Source organism: Erpetoichthys calabaricus, chromosome 5, assembly GCF_900747795.2.
Source record: "Erpetoichthys calabaricus chromosome 5, fErpCal1.3, whole genome shotgun sequence".
NCBI lineage: Eukaryota > Metazoa > Chordata > Cladistia > Polypteriformes > Polypteridae > Erpetoichthys > Erpetoichthys calabaricus.
In genome coordinates this window covers 232,495,654-232,511,381 of record NC_041398.2, presented here as the reverse complement: position 1 = coordinate 232,511,381, position 15,728 = coordinate 232,495,654, and the positions used below count along the sequence as shown (strand labels likewise).

The following is a 15,728-nucleotide window of genomic DNA, read 5'->3' as shown; positions in this document are numbered from 1 at the left end:
GCAGTATACTGGATTTCGACAAACTTGAGGCAAAGCAATTTTAGGGAGTTTCACTCATCACTAATTATAGCACCTGATTCTCGCAGTTCCCTTTTTTATTTTGTAATAAACGCGGATATAACAGACTTGATGGTCAAAGGTAAAGGGTGGCATCTCACCACCTGACTGCATGTTTTGGTTGATGTAGATTTTGTACACAGAGAGTGCAAATATACTATAAGTAGAATGATGATACTATAGAAGAAAAGACATAAGATAACATTCTGTAACCCAGTTAATCCAGTTCTGGGTCACATGGAGCAGACTTGTGACTATACTGTATAACACCATAGGTCATTAATGTAGTTGCTGAGTCCTAAAATGCAACACTTTTACTTCCATACCAGCACAACCTATTACGTTTTCGCTAAAATAATAAAAATAGAAAATATTTTCTTAGTTATAATATTTTCAGAAATTGGTTAATACATTTGAGGTTCATGATGGCTAGAGCCTGCCCCAGGAACTGTAAAAGAGTTTTGATTGTAATGTTCTGATCCACAAAATTTTATATATGCATCCACTTTTTGAATATATATTTTTTTACTTAATTCAGCTATACCTCTATTAGTAGAAAACCATAATGCTGCTACTCACCCACTCTGGTAAATGCAGAAAAGGTTAAAAAAATGTATTTACTGAACTCAATAAAATGTCTTCTCACATAATTCAAACTATATAGAACAGATTGATTTATTCCTGATATTTTTGAAAAAAGACATATTAGCATAAACAAGAATGTGTTTTTATTATTAATTACTTTCTTTTGCAGATTTTAGAGGTTAATGGACAAAACTTTGAAAATATTCAGCATTCAAAAGCCAGTGAAATCTTGAAGAATAACACCCACTTGTCTATCACTGTGAAAACCAACTTGTTCGGTAAGAAGTGGTTTCCAAAATCTAATAATTTAGTATTATGATTAAAATTTCTTGCTTTTTTATTTAGTAAAGTTCATAATGCAGCACTTGGTACTAAATATCCTCAATTGACACTATGAAGTATTTTACATTTTCTTCTTCATTTTGCACTTTCAAATCTTTACATGTGCATTAAATACCGGTGTTAAGACTTACAGTGTATACTTAAAGACTGGGTTCACAATATATTTTTTCCCATTATTAAAATGTTGTTTTTGTTCTCTGAATTAATGTTTCCACCAGAACTGTAGACAGCCTTTCTTTATGCTGGATTTCTTTGTACATTATTTCTTAATCAAGGGACTGATGTCTAATTTGTTTGAACTTCTTGCTTAATTAGATGTCTTGTTCCTACCATCAGTCTGTTGGCTCATACCTAATCTGCAGAGTATAGTGTACAAGAGATAATGTCTGGAGGTAGAGTACACAGGAGTGTATTTGCATACTAAACATGGCCTGGAAGTTCCTGGAATTAAAATATTCAGGACTTATTTCATGTGATATTTAATGCCAAGAAGCTATCTGAGCAGCCAGTTGAGATTGCTGTAATAAGAATTTGCTTTCATTTCTTGAGGAGTTCTTTCTTTTTTCTTCTCTGTTTAATCTGACTGGTAAATTTTTTATGATTTTAATATTTCTTGTGTTTAGCTGTAAATATTAAAAACCTAAAGCAAATTAAAGCCAATTTCAGTTAATATTGTATCAAGATAAGTAAAAATGTTTTGAACATTTGTAATTTACAAGGCCTACAACAGTATTGAATAGTTTTTGTGACTTTTGCTGTGACAATAAACTTGCTAGTTGTACTGGAGCTACAGACCTGAACTTGTATTTTAGATGTGTTGTATTTTACAGCCATTTGTCTACTGTTACAGTATATCGAGAAGCTGTAAATTAGATAACCTTAAACGTTAAACTTCTCGGATAGTTAAACATCCTGGATTTCTACTAACTATAACTAAAACTATATATTTTTAAACAGTTTTTAAAGAACTTCTAGCAAGACCAGTTGAAGAAAAGAAAAATGGCGCTCCCCACCTCCCAAAGATTGGTGATATTAAGAAAGCTAGTCGCCACTCAATTCCTGACCTAGCAGTAGACGTTGAACAGGTGATAGGACTTGACAAATCAAACAAAAAGGGCAAGGCCAATACTGTAGGTGGAAGAAATAAATTGAAAAAAATCCTCGACAAAACCCGGATTAGCATTCTGCCACAGAGACCGTACAAGTAAGTTGTTATTGACATTCTGCCCGCATTGTGCTATGGTAATGTTCCTTTCTGTTTGTGCCTCTGATCACTTTGCATAGAGCAGATCAAAGTGACAGTTCATTAGTTTTATATGCAATAATGTTTTATTTTGTATTTATTTTATGTAGTTGAGTGCTTGTATCCTGTCATTTAAGAATTGGTTAAATTCATCTCTTTTGAAAGTTGTAAAACATAAAGCCCAGAATTGATCGACAATGTAACATATACCCTATACTACTAGAAAAACAGTATCCCAAAAAGCTAAATTGTTTTTAATGTTACCTTTTAGTCATTCCTTCATTTTCTTGAAAATACTTAATCTATTATAGGGCATGAAGCATGGGCAGTTTTAAGTTTTGATTGTATCAGTGACTTTAGCCCCCTTAATGATTGTGTAGATATAAACAAAGAGATGGTCTCCTTTGGGATTTTGATTGAGCTGGCAATGTGATTCTTTATCTGTAGTGATATTGGAATTGGACAATCACAAGATGACAGCATAGTGGGAATGAGGCAGTCTAATCACATCCCTCCTGCTCTACCTGTGAGTGGGACATTATCGTCAAGCAATCCTGACCTCCTTCAGTCTCATCACCGCATATTGGATTTCAGCAATCCTCCTGGTAAGTGTCACTTAAAACTTGTTAAAACTGATACATTTTTCTGTATTTGGTCCGATGAGTTGAAATGTCAAAGTTATGCAAGATCATAAAACAATGCTACAATATGCACTGCCATGGACTTTTTTTTTCAGGATTAAATCATTTAGAGATTTGTACATAAAATAATGTCTTTGCATCCTGCAAACAATTACACTCCAAATTTAGCTTCCCATTAACACAATTTCTCCAAATTAGAAACTTTGCTAAACAAAATCTGTCCAATTTTCCTCACCTCCCAACCATTTCTATTCCAGAAGAAATATTGATCAGTCTTGAAGACTCAGAAAGCATTTCTAGAATATCCATCCATTTTCCAACCCGCTGAATCCGAACACAGGGTCACGGGGGTCTGCCGGAGCCAATCCCAGCCAACACAGGGCACAAGGCAGGGAACCAATCCTGGGCAGGGTGCCAACCCACCGCAGATTTCTAGAATATATAAAACCATTTTAAAGTCCCTAACTTTCAAAGATCCCAGAGTACATGGATTGTCTTTGAATGTGCCAGTTGAACAGTAATATTCTTGTACCTAATTTTAGAAATCATACAATTTTCATATTTGAAATATGTTGCAGTTTTACAAAAACATATATTACTGATTCTTCATAAGTGATTTCTCCATAAGTGCCCAGGTTTTGTATTTTACACCGTATTAAGATTTTGTTTTTACACAAATAAGTAGTGCAGTAGGAAAGTCTTCTCTCTCTTATGCATTTTTAATTTTTTGCTGTTTATAGAATGTGATTCATAATTCAGTTTATTATATGTTTGACTCAGTGAGCTGCACTTTTAACTTTTACGTTGTGACCTGTTGTTATAATTCTGTGTTCTTGAATTGTCCTCAGACTTTTTTTTTTTAAATTAAAAAATGCAACAGAGAGGTGTTGAAGATAAACTGAAATGTATCAAAACATAGGGGTAAACAGTAAAAGTACAAGGGGCTTACAAACTGGCATATGGTCTATTAGATGAACTCACTTAACCCGCTTAGGCACGATACAAACACACTCCTTTTGCACCTCCAGCCACTTGTTTTTACTTTATCTAATTTATCTTCCTCTTCTTAATTGATTCCTTGTCCAGTATTTCCCTTAACTTCAAGTTCACAGGTTCTTTGGCCAGAATGGACTTCTAATTCATGACTAGAAACTATTTGTGATTCCTTTGAATCACTAGAATCAAGTTAGGGAAATCTCTGTTGTCATCTTTCAGTGTGCCTTCAGATGACCTCAACTGTCCCAGCACTTCTGGACTTAAACCGTTTTGTTCATTTTAAAAAGGCCAAAGCATCTCAAGCTGACCCTAACAGGTTGCAGGAAGCCTTGTGAATAACAAGGTCCCTCTAGCATATATGGGAACTCTTGACTCAAATGTTGAAGTTCCTTCTACTGTATCTTCTGACCTCTCATCCTGACCCTGACTGGGTAATTTTACACAATGTACAATTACATTCTGAAATAAATAAGAAAGGAAAATCAAATCCCAGTTGCCAAAGTCTGTAGAGCTATTGAGTCTTACATGATGAAATCACTTTATGCGGTAGAGACAGTCTTGACTAAGTGCCAGTCTGTTTTGCTCTGCAGGATGTTGCGCTCTTTGCCCACTCTTGCGGGCAGAGTAGCATGAGCTCCTTCATATTGCCTGGCATGTCTTAGTGCACTGCTGTCTCCAAGCTTAGCAAAGATTTTTTTTCGATTTGGGTCTGCACTTGGACGCTCAGAGTTAGTCCTGTTATTTGCCAAGTCACTGTGTTAATTGTTTTTACTTCTTGCTAAAGATCATTTTTTTGCCAATTAGTCCTAGGTCTTTGGCAGACTGGGGCAGGTTTTCTCTAGAGGATGCCTTTATTTTATCCCATTAACAAGCCTTTGCTCCACTGGTAATGTTTTGAGATGAGACCAAAAGAGGGCCATTTTGATCTCACAAAACCATACAACCTTTTTCTACTTCAGTAAAATGTCCTTTCAACCAGTTGTTTTTGCAAAACATACATCTCATCTTAAATATCAGTTCTCCAGTATTTCTTTTCTTCCTCATACACAGTCTCTTTTAGTAGAGTAATCCTGAAATTGTTGAACAATCCAGATTTCCCCAAATTGAATTTTGAGGACTTCTTTAGTTCTTTGAAAATATATATTTTTTTTTTTTGCTTATCATGGCTTTAGTGAGAGCCCCTCCTTTAACCGTCACCTTATCGTGGTGGAGGGGTTTGCGTGTCCCAATGATCCTAGGAGCTCTGTTGTCCGGGGCTTTATGCCCCTGGTAGGGCCACCCAAGGCAAACTGGTCCTAGGTGAGGGATGAGACAAAGAGCGGTTAAACAAACCTCCTATGAAGAAAAACCATTTTGGACGGCGTTTTCCCTTGCCCGGACGCGGGTCACCGGGGCCCCACTCTGGAGCCAGGCCTGGAGGTGGGGCTCGATGGCGAGCGCCTGGTGGCCGGGCCTGCACCCATGGGGCTCGGCCGGGCACAGCCCGAAGAGGCAACGTGGGTCCCCCTTCCCATGGGCTCACCACCTATGGGAGGGGCCAAGGAGGTCGGGTGCAGTGTGAGTTGGGTGGTGGCCGAAGGCGGGGACCTTGGCGGTCCGATCCTCGGCTACAGAAACTGGCTCTTGGGACGTGGAATGTCACCTCTCTGAAGGGGAAGGAGCCTGAGCTAGTGCGCGAAGTTGAGAGGTTCCGGCTAGATATAGTCGGGCTCACCTCGACGCACAGCTTGGACTCTGGAACCAATCTCCTTGAGAGGGGCTGGACTCTCTACCACTCTGGAGTTGCCCCCGGTGAGAGGCGCCGAGCAGGTGTGGGTATACTTATTGCCCCCCAACTTGGAGCCTGTACATTGGGGTTTACCCCGGTGGACGAGAGGGTAGCCTCCCTTCGCCTTCGGGTGGGGGGACGGGTCCTAACTGTTGTTTGTGCGTATGCACCGAACAGCAGTTCGGAGTACCCACCCTTTTTGGAGTCCCTGGAGGGGGTGCTAGAGGGCATACCTTCTGGGGACTCCCTCGTTCTGCTGGGAGACTTCAATGCTCACGTGGGCAATGACAGTGAGACCTGGAAGGGCGTGATTGGGAGGAATGGCCCCCCTGATCTGAACCCGAGCGGTGTTTTGTTATTGGACTTCTGTGCTCGTCACGGATTGTCCATAACGAACACCATGTTCAAGCATAGGGGTGTTCATATGTGCACTTGGCACCAGGACACCCTAGGCCTCAGTTCGATGATCGACTTTGTGGTCGTGTCGTCGGACTTGCAGCCACATGTCTTGGACACTCGGGTGAAGAGAGGAGTGGAGCTGTCAACTGATCACCACCTGGTGGTGAGTTGGCTTCGATGGTGGGGGAGGATGCCAGTCAGGCGTGGTAGGCCCAAACGTGTTGTGAGGGTCTGCTGGGAACGTCTGGCAGAGCCCCCTGTCAGAAGTAGCTTCAACTCCCACCTCCGGCAGAACTTCGACCACATCCCGAGGGAGGTGGGGGACATTGAGTCCGAATGGGCCATGTTCCGTGCCTCTATTGTTGAGGCAGCTGACCGGAGCTGTGGCCGTAAGGTGGTCGGTGCCTGTCGTGGCGGCAATCCCCGAACCCGCTGGTGGACACCGGCGGTGAAGGATGCCGTCAAGCTGAAGAAGGAGTCCTACAGGACCCTTTTGTCCTGTGGGACCCCGGAGGCAGCTGATAGGTACCGGCAGGCCAAGCGGAATGCGGCTTTGGTGGTTGCTGAGGCAAAAACTCGGGCGTGGGAGGAGTTTGGGGAGGCCATGGAGAATGACTTTCGGACGGCTTCGAGGAGATTCTGGTCCACCATCCGGCGTCTCAGGAAGGGGAAGCAGTGCAGTGTCAACACTGTATATGGTGGGGATGGTGCGCTGCTGACCTCGACTCAGGACGTTGTGGGTCGGTGGGGGGAATACTTCGAAGACCTCCTCAATCCCATTAACATGCCTTCCAATGAGGAAGCAGAGCCTGGGGACTCAGAGGTGGGCTCCCCCATCTCTGGGACTGAGGTCACCGAGGTGGTCAAAAAACTCCTTGATGGCAGGGCCCCGGGGGTGGATGAGATACGCCCGGAGTTCCTCAAGGCTCTGGATGTTGTAGGACTGTCTTGGCTGACACGCCTCTGCAACATCGCATGGACATCAGGGACAGTGCCTCTGGATTGGCAGACCGGGGTGGTGGTCCCCCTCTTTAAGAAGGGGGATCGGAGGGTGTGTTCCAACTACAGAGGGATCACACTCCTCAGCCTCCCTGGAAAAGTCTATTCAGGGGTCCTGGAGAGGAGGGTCCGTCGGATAGTCGAGCCTCGGATTCAGGAGGAACAGTGTGGTTTTCGTCCTGGTCGCGGAACAGTGGACCAGCTCTATACCCTTAGCAGGGTCCTGGAGGGTGCATGAGAGTTTGCCCAACCAGTCTACATGTGTTTTGTGGATTTAGAAAAGGCATTCGACCGTGTCCCTCGGGGAATCCTGTGGGGGGTACTCCGAGAGTATGGGGTACCGGCCCCCCTGATAAGGGCTGTTCAGTCCCTGTACGATCAGTGCCAGAGCTTGGTCCGCATTGCCGGCAGTAAGTCGAACCCGTTTGCAGTGAGAGTTGGACTCCGCCAGGGCTGCCCTTTGTCACTGATTCTGTTCATAACTTTTATGGACAGAATTTCTAGGCGCAGCCAGGGTGTTGAGGGGGTCCGGTTTGGTGGGCTCAGGATTGGGTCACTGCTTTTTGCAGATGATGTTGTCCTGTTTGCTTCATCAGGCCGTGATCTTCAGCTCTCTCTGGATCGGTTCGCAGCCGAGTGTGAAGCGGCTGGGATGAGAATCAGCACCTCCAAATCCGAGACCATGGTCCTCAACCGGAAAAGGGTGGAGTGCCCTCTCAGGGTTGGTAGCGAGATCCTGCCCCAAGTGGAGGAGTTCAAGTATCTCGGGGTCTTGTTCACGAGTGAGGGAAGAATGGAGCGTGAGATCGACAGGCGGATCGGTGCGGCATCCGCAGTAATGCGGGCGTTGCATCGGTCTGTCGTGGTGAAAAAGGAGCTGAGCCGCAAGGCGAAGCTCTCAATTTACCAGTCGATCTATGTTCCTACCCTCACCTATGGTCATGAGCTATGGGTAGTGACCGAAAGAACGAGATCGCGAATACAAGCGGCTGAAATGAGTTTCCTCCGCAGGGTGTCTGGGCTCTTCCCTTAAAGATAGGGTGAGAAGCTCAGTCATCCGGGAGGGGCTCAGAGTAGAGCCGCTGCTCCTCCGCATCGAGAGGAGTCAGATGAGGTGGCTCGGGCATCTGATCAGGATGCCTCCTGGACGCCTCCCTGGTGAGGTGTTCCGGGCACGTCCAACCGGGAGGAGGCCCCGGGGAAGACCCAGGACACGCTGGAGGGACTATGTCTCTCGACTGGCCTGGGAACGCCTTGGGATTCTCCCGGAAGAGCTAGAAGAAGTGGCCGGGGAGAGGGAAGTCTGGGCATCTCTGCTCAAGCTGCTGCCCCCGCGACCCGACCTCGGATAAGCGGGAGACAATGGATGGATGGATGGATGGCTTTAGTGAGAATGTTTCCTCACCAAGACATCAAAGAGGTGGTTTTGCGGTTGCCAGATTATTTAAATTGAACGTTCTATGTTCCATGAGATATTGAAAGACATTGAACTTGTTTCTCTGCCTTGGTTTAACAGCTGGGGCCATTTGCTTCTTCATCACATGTTCATATTTGCTTCAGATTCACTTTATGCAACAGAACAAACTTTATTTTTAACCTGTTTGTTTTTAAATCAGTTCATTTATTGTGTCTGAGGTCATTTAACTTTTTCTAGCATTCTTTATTAAAGCAATGTACATATTCTGTGGATAGTTGCGAGCAAAGGTTTTGGTTCTTACACCCCATTTATTTCTTTTTAACACATTGACATATCAAGATTTGATCTAGTACTGTCGCACTTAAGCATTTCACTACACGTTGTACTGCATGTCAAATTTGTATGTGACAAATACGATTTGATTCTGCAGTAATTTATTCAATGAAAAATTAACAAATATGCTGTTTCTGCCTGTGGATAAAGTAAGTTCTTCCTTGACTCTGATAGCTATTATTACCCCCTCAAGTAGGCATTTCCTGTAACTGATTACTGTCTCTAACATCAGCTGGGAGAGAGTTTTGCAAAGTCTGAGGGGTGTCTTTTATGCACAGCTTCTCGATGGGTTTCAAATCTGGGTTTTGATTTAGCCATTTCAGATACATCCATTTCTTTCTTTTCATCTATTCCTTGGTGTATTTACTGGCGCATGGTATGATGGTCTCTCATTATCCTCAGACACTTTCAGGTGCAGTGAATAATTCCTAGTGGATTCTATGATGGTGATTTGCCCAGGCCCTGATGCAGTAAAGCAGCACAAACTGTAACATTTCTACCACCATGTTTTACAGGTGATATCTGGGTCTTCTGGGCAAATGCTGTCTTTGATTTATACCAAACATGTCTTCTGGTACTGTGGGCTGATAACTGTTTTTTGTCATCTGTCCAGAACACATTGTTCCAGAAGTGCTGGTCTTTGCCAAAGTGTTCATGGACAAACTTTACTCTCATCTTTACTCTACCTGATAGTCTTTCTAAACAGCAAACGTTTACTCCTGACACACCTCTCATGTAGACCTCATTTGTGCAGCCTGTTTCTAACAGTAGACTAATAGAAAGATTGATTTCCAGTTGTTTGGAGACCTTTTTAAATCCCTTCTCTGACTTCCAGGCATCTATAGCCTTCTTTCTGAAGGCCTCAGAAATCTCTCTTGGTAAAACACACTTGATCAACAAAGAGCAAACCAAACGAATAGTCTGAGGTTTAAATAACTCTGATTAGACAAGATCCTCTCTAATGATGATCTAATCATGTGTACCTGATTCTAATCTGATGTATTTCAGGTAGAGATAAATGTAGTAATGGACTTACTCTTTCCATATGTGAAATTTGCATTTATTTTTATGTACCAGTAAATTATACAGTTGTAGAATGGACTTCAAAATGTTTGTGTGACATGAGGTATGCTTTATTGTATCCTCTTTATTTTTAAAATACTGTTTAAATAAAGTTAAAATCTTGATATGTTTAAAAAGAAAAAAAAATTTTTACAGGATGTTCTTACTTTTTCATGAGTTAATCTGAATGTTTTTAATTATATTGTTGAAAATGTAGTGCTTACTGTATAAGTGAAGCAAACTTGTTAATTTTCCAAGCAGTAGAAAAAATTTTAAAAGATGTGAAGATCTTTGCAGCACACTACATATAAAGTTAATGGTTATATGCTTTAGTTTATTTTAACGTAAATTGTTATTCCACTAAATTTGTATTTCTCTCCTCTTTCAGCCACAGGCTCTCATAGTGAGTATCTAAATACTGCGCAGTCCAGTTTATGCATTGTTTAGTCTGCTTTGCTCCTTACCTGTCTAGCTATCGAGCGCCCTGTTGTAGTGCTTGCTTTGCTGCACACCATAGATGAACTGCTGCCGAAAAATGCTGACATTTCTCTTTCATCATGGAAGGGGATTTCTTGCCAAAGCATGTGGCCATATTTGGGCCCTGTGGAGCTTGCTCATCTAGAATCTGCAAGTCGTGGAGCAGAACTGTGCCTTTGCTTTCATGCTGCTGCTCAATATGCACCTGCCTTGGCTTCAAATAAGAGCCCTCTTATAAAGATGCATTTTGATTGATTAATTGCAAACAGGTTCTTTTTCCTATAAATATATATTTTTGCTCCCTACCCACTAATGTTAACAGATGCAGTTAGCCAAAGTTTTGCGTGTGTTTATCAAACTTAACATATATTTCCGGAATTCTCCTACTGCTAAACAAAAATAAATTTAAAAACCTCTTCCCTGGCTATACACATGGTTGCCTGTCCTTTTTAGCTGAATTAATAATTTTGTAAAATTTAAATCACTCACCCTTGTGTTGCCAGTTGTTTAAGTGACACTCTAAAGTTACTGAGAAGAAAACTTTTAAATTTTCCTTTTGCCCACTATCATACGTTACACACATTCATGCTGCCTCTTCATCAATCTGTTTAATTATAATAACATAAATTAAATATTTTTAAATCATTTGTTTTTTTCTGAGCTCAGTTCTTCCAATATAAAGTTACGGAGGCCAGAGCCTGATATTGAAACTGATATTGGATAACATGTTTCACTGTCTTACCCAATGCTAGTGTACTTAATCACTACTTCAGCCCAGCAGACCTTTTGTTTTATGTCAGTTATGCTTTAGAATATAAGAACATAAGGAATTTGAGAAACAAGAGGAGACCGTTCAATCCATCTGGCTCATTTGTTTAAGATGTCCTAATATCTCATCCAGATACTTCTTAAAGGTTGTCAGGGTTTCTGCTTCAACTCCAAGTCTTGGTAGTTTATTCCTCTTTCCCACAACTCTTTGCATACAAATTTGCTTCCTGGCTTTAGTCTTAAATGCTTTAACTAGAATGTAGTTTCCATCTTTGACAAAAGAAAGGAGAAACATGTCAGTGTAAATACAAGCATCCTAAGGAAGAAAGCTACTTTTTATTTATTTATATATATATATATATATATTTGTATATGTATGTGAATGAAGTACGCCCAGATATTTATATTTTAATAGAAATATGAAGAATTTTATTTTATACTATGTTATGTGATTTCTTCTTTTTTCCATTAGATTTGCCCGATCAAGTTCTTAGAGTTTTTAAAGCTGACCAGCAAAGTCGCTATATAATGATCAGCAAAGACACAACAGCAAAGGAAGTTGTGGTCCAGGCCATCAGAGAATTTGCACTAACTGCCGCTCCCGAGGCCTATTCTCTCTGTGAAGTTTCAGTCACTCCGGAAGGTGTCATCAAACAGCGCCGTCTTCCGGACCAGCTGTCAAAGTTAGCAGACAGGATACAACTCAGCGGAAGGTATAAATTGTCAGCTTCACAGGCTGAAACTTTTATTTGCATTTTAACTGTGAAGTTAAGCATTCAGGTAGCAGGACTTTTGATGTCTGCCAATGTTCATTTAGAATTGAATAAATATACAATGTACATCATACCAGATAATTTTTTAACTGTACAACATATGTTTTGTTATAAATGCTACAAAAAGTTGTCCTGCTGAATATTTTAATTTGTAGTGCAATGTAAGCAGTAAACAAGTGAGACATTGTTGCACAGTGATTAGTGTCCCGATTTAACACCTTGTTGTTGTCCATGAGGAGTCTGCATATACTCCCTGTGGATTTTCCTCCACTGGTCCTGGTTTTTCCATCTATGTCTCAAAAGACATGAAGGTTATGACAAATAGCGATTCCTTTGTGAATTTATGTGGGCACGTGAGTAGGCCCTGAGTTTGACTGCTGTGGGTTTGAGATTATTATGTTGTATCACCCTAGCATATGCCATTAACCAAACACAAGTTTTCAGTTTCCTTGCTTTGGTCAATTGTTGTAAGTTTATGTGAATGTAGGAAAGCAGTAATTTCAAAGACTGAAAAATCAGAGGAATTAATTAAAAAATAAATCCTTCATTAAATATTAGTATATTAAAGATTTAATCAACGCCAGTTAAGTTTGTTTACAGTAACTGTTTTCTAAAAGTTAATTTCTAAAGTTAAGAAAAATATACCAAAGCAATAAATGTTGTTTCATTTTCTAACCCACTTAATCCTGAACAGGGTCATGGGGGGGTGCTAGAGCCTATCCCAGCTAGCATAGGCAAGGCAGGAACAAACCATGGACATGGCACCAATCCATTGCTGGGCAAACAAGCACACAAACCCCATCTTAACAATATGGACAGTTTAGTATCACCAATTCACCTAATCTGCTCGTCTTTGGACAGTGGAAGGAAACTGAAGCACCCAGAAGAAACCCACGCAAACACGAGGAGAACATGGAAACTCCATGCAGGGAGGACCCTAGTTTCTTTACTACAAAGCAGCTGTGCTGCAACTGCACCATTGTGCCTCCCAAAGCAATAAATGTTTATTTTAAATGAAAGAGACAATTTTTCAGAAATCACAGAACACTGGGGAAGTTCCTGCAAATTAAAAGATTATAAAAGTTGACCCATTATATAAAAACATATCTAACTGTATAACTGCAGGCAAGTAAGCTTAATGTATATCATGCAAAGATTAATAAAAGCAATTCTTGAAGACACTTAACACAGATGTCACGTGTTAGTGAAACCTCTACATGGGTTTACATACAGATGGTTATATTTCACTAATAGATAAGAATTTTATGAGGAAGCACAAAAAAAAAAATTTGTCAGGGAACTCATACAGTATCTTATACAGTATCTAAACATCTTTGATAAGAAGCCATATAAGAAATAAGTGATCTAATGAAAAAAGTCAGAATTCAGTGCCAAATGTGTAGATTAGACCAAAAATGGCTGAAACTATGAAAGCAAAAGGTGATGGTTAGAGGGGCTTGTTCTGTGTTTGGTGATGTTAAACCTTCAGGATCAGTGCTAGGCCCACTGCTGTTTCTAATTTATGTAAATGTAATTAAACAAAATGGTTAACTTTACAAATGACACATATCTAAAGAATGTATGATACCCTGGAGTCAGTGGTACATGAAATTTAATTTTTAAATACATGTAAAGTCCTACAGTTAGGGAATAAAAACGCTAGATTCGAATACACAAGAGTGTGAAACTAAAAAGCATACATTATGAGAAGGACATGTCGCTCACCACATCTAGAGGCTGCTAAGAAGGCTAATAAGATGTTGGTTAAATAGTATGTTGTTGTCATATACAAAGTCCAGAGAGCAAATCTTGACTCCTCCCAGAATTCTGAGGTATGAACTATAAGAAAAGTTTGAAAGGGTTGTACCTGTTCACTTGAAACATCTACAAGCTGAGTGGAGACCTAAGTATTCAAAATTATGAATTAAATTATGGTGGTATGTCAGAGCGTACTTAAAAATGAGTTATTTACCTGCAGCAATACAGATGGAGGCTGGTTAAGGGTAAATTTGACACAAACAGTGCAATATTTTCCTTTAAACAGGTAGCTATATATATATGTGAAGTAAATTTCCATTGACTGTTTTAGATAGATTTGACTTTGGAGACGTTCAAATCTGAACTGAATGAAATTTTGTAGAAGTTAAATGAATGTTAGTTGATGATTTATGCTAGGCACAGTGGCTTGTTTTTGAGCCACTCGTAGCAATATTTCTTTGGGAAATAGCTTCTTCACATTTAAAGTAAGTTATAAAACTTACTGAAAAATTACCAACAATATAGTGATTCTTTATTAACTATGCTTAATAAACTAACTAATCATTTGAAAATAAGTTTTTATTATTCTAATTGAAGTGACTAGTTTTTGTTTAAAGTTCAACGTTTTAAAGAGAGTGCACATAAAATGTTTCAAAGCATTTTTTTTTCTTGATAGGTACTATCTGAAAAATAACATGGAAACAGAGACATTGTGCTCTGATGAAGATGCGCAGGACTTGCTGAGAGAAAGTCACATCTCACTTCTGCAGCTGAGCACTGTGGAGGTCGCTACTCAGCTGTCCATGAGAAATTTTGAACTCTTCCGTAACATTGAGCCCACGGAGTACATTGATGACCTCTTTAAGCTCAAGTCAAAGATTGGCTGTGTTAATCTCAAGAAATTTGAAGAAATCATCAACCAAGAGACCTTTTGGGTGGCTTCAGAAATTGTGAGAGAGCCAAATCAGCTAAAGAGAATGAAGATCATAAAGCATTTCATTAAAATTGCATTGCATTGTAAAGAGTGCAAGAACTTCAATTCTATGTTTGCAATAATCAGGTAGGTTGAGAGCTGGCATCTGAATTGTATTTGTCACCTGGGTTTGACCAGGTATAAATAAACAGGGGGAAAAAAAAAACTTTCTTTTGGAAATCCTACATAGCTAAACAAAATCCATGATGAGACAGAAGGCTTTACTTTTAGACAAAAGCTATAATCCAGTAAGACATTAATTGAGAAGAAAACACTTTTCTTGTGCTCTTAAATGAGATTACACTTTAGCTGGTACCGACTTTTGAGCACTCTGTTAACTGTACCCTGCCTTCCCATTATTCCAAGTGCACTCATGCTGCCTGAAGGGAATTGTAGTCCTTATGTCATTGGTTTTTGGTTTGCCCCTCTCCCCAATATAAAATATAGAATGGCTTTTAAATTGGACAAATGGCCACACACATGGAGAATTTAGTCAAAATTGGTTCTATGTTTGCGCAGTTAGTGACCAAACAGACAGCTTATAATTTTGTTTATATAGATAAAAAGATGGTGAGAATTTAATGAAAAACTACTTGTTTGTTTTTATCTATTTAATTACATGTTATATAGCTTATGGTAATTTAAATACAATAAGCTGTAAAATTTAAATAAGTAGTTTAACTTTTTTTTGTAATCACTTACTTTGGTACCTAAAAGGTGTAAGGAAATCAGTCAAAACAAAGCAGAGTTCTGTAGTTCAATTAAATCGAGAATTTAGCCATGATGGATTCATGGAAATTCTCTCTTTTCAGTCTTTCCATCTTTTGGTATCAATGTCTGTCTTATTTACAGAAGAATAAAACCTAACTTCTTTCATGTCCTATTATCACATATACTAGTTTGTAAATGGATAAAGATACTACTTGTGCTAGTAAATGTACAGATAAGCAAATTTTAAAATTAAGAATTGTTGTATATGTGTGCCGCATATTATTTTACCAAAAACCCTACTTGTTTCTGTGCACACACATAATTTATGCAATGATTAAAGACAGACATATGGTAAAAAAACTGATTGAAAGTAGAAAATCAGGTGAACAAATTATTTACTGAATATTTAGGGATTAAAATTTTATG

At 39.9% G+C, this 15,728-nt stretch overlaps 1 protein-coding gene across 10 annotated transcripts in view; it reads left to right on the top strand.

The window, feature by feature from the left end:
* The window catches only part of rapgef2b (Rap guanine nucleotide exchange factor 2b), a 401,507-nt gene that overhangs the window by 344,239 nt on the left and 41,540 nt on the right, over positions 1 to 15,728 (top strand). For 7 of the 10 annotated variants that reach the window (XM_051928101.1, XM_051928099.1, XM_051928100.1 and 4 more), the window contains 6 exons: positions 812 to 920; positions 1,942 to 2,188; positions 2,675 to 2,832; positions 10,231 to 10,245; positions 11,560 to 11,800; positions 14,295 to 14,678. In XM_051928101.1, coding sequence (XP_051784061.1) covers positions 812 to 920; positions 1,942 to 2,188; positions 2,675 to 2,832; positions 10,231 to 10,245; positions 11,560 to 11,800; positions 14,295 to 14,678 — 1,154 coding nt within the window. The remainder of the gene's footprint in view (positions 1 to 811; positions 921 to 1,941; positions 2,189 to 2,674; positions 2,833 to 10,230; positions 10,246 to 11,559; positions 11,801 to 14,294; positions 14,679 to 15,728) is intronic. The other 3 variants (XM_028802636.2, XM_028802642.2, XM_028802643.2) reach the window with 1 other exon arrangement.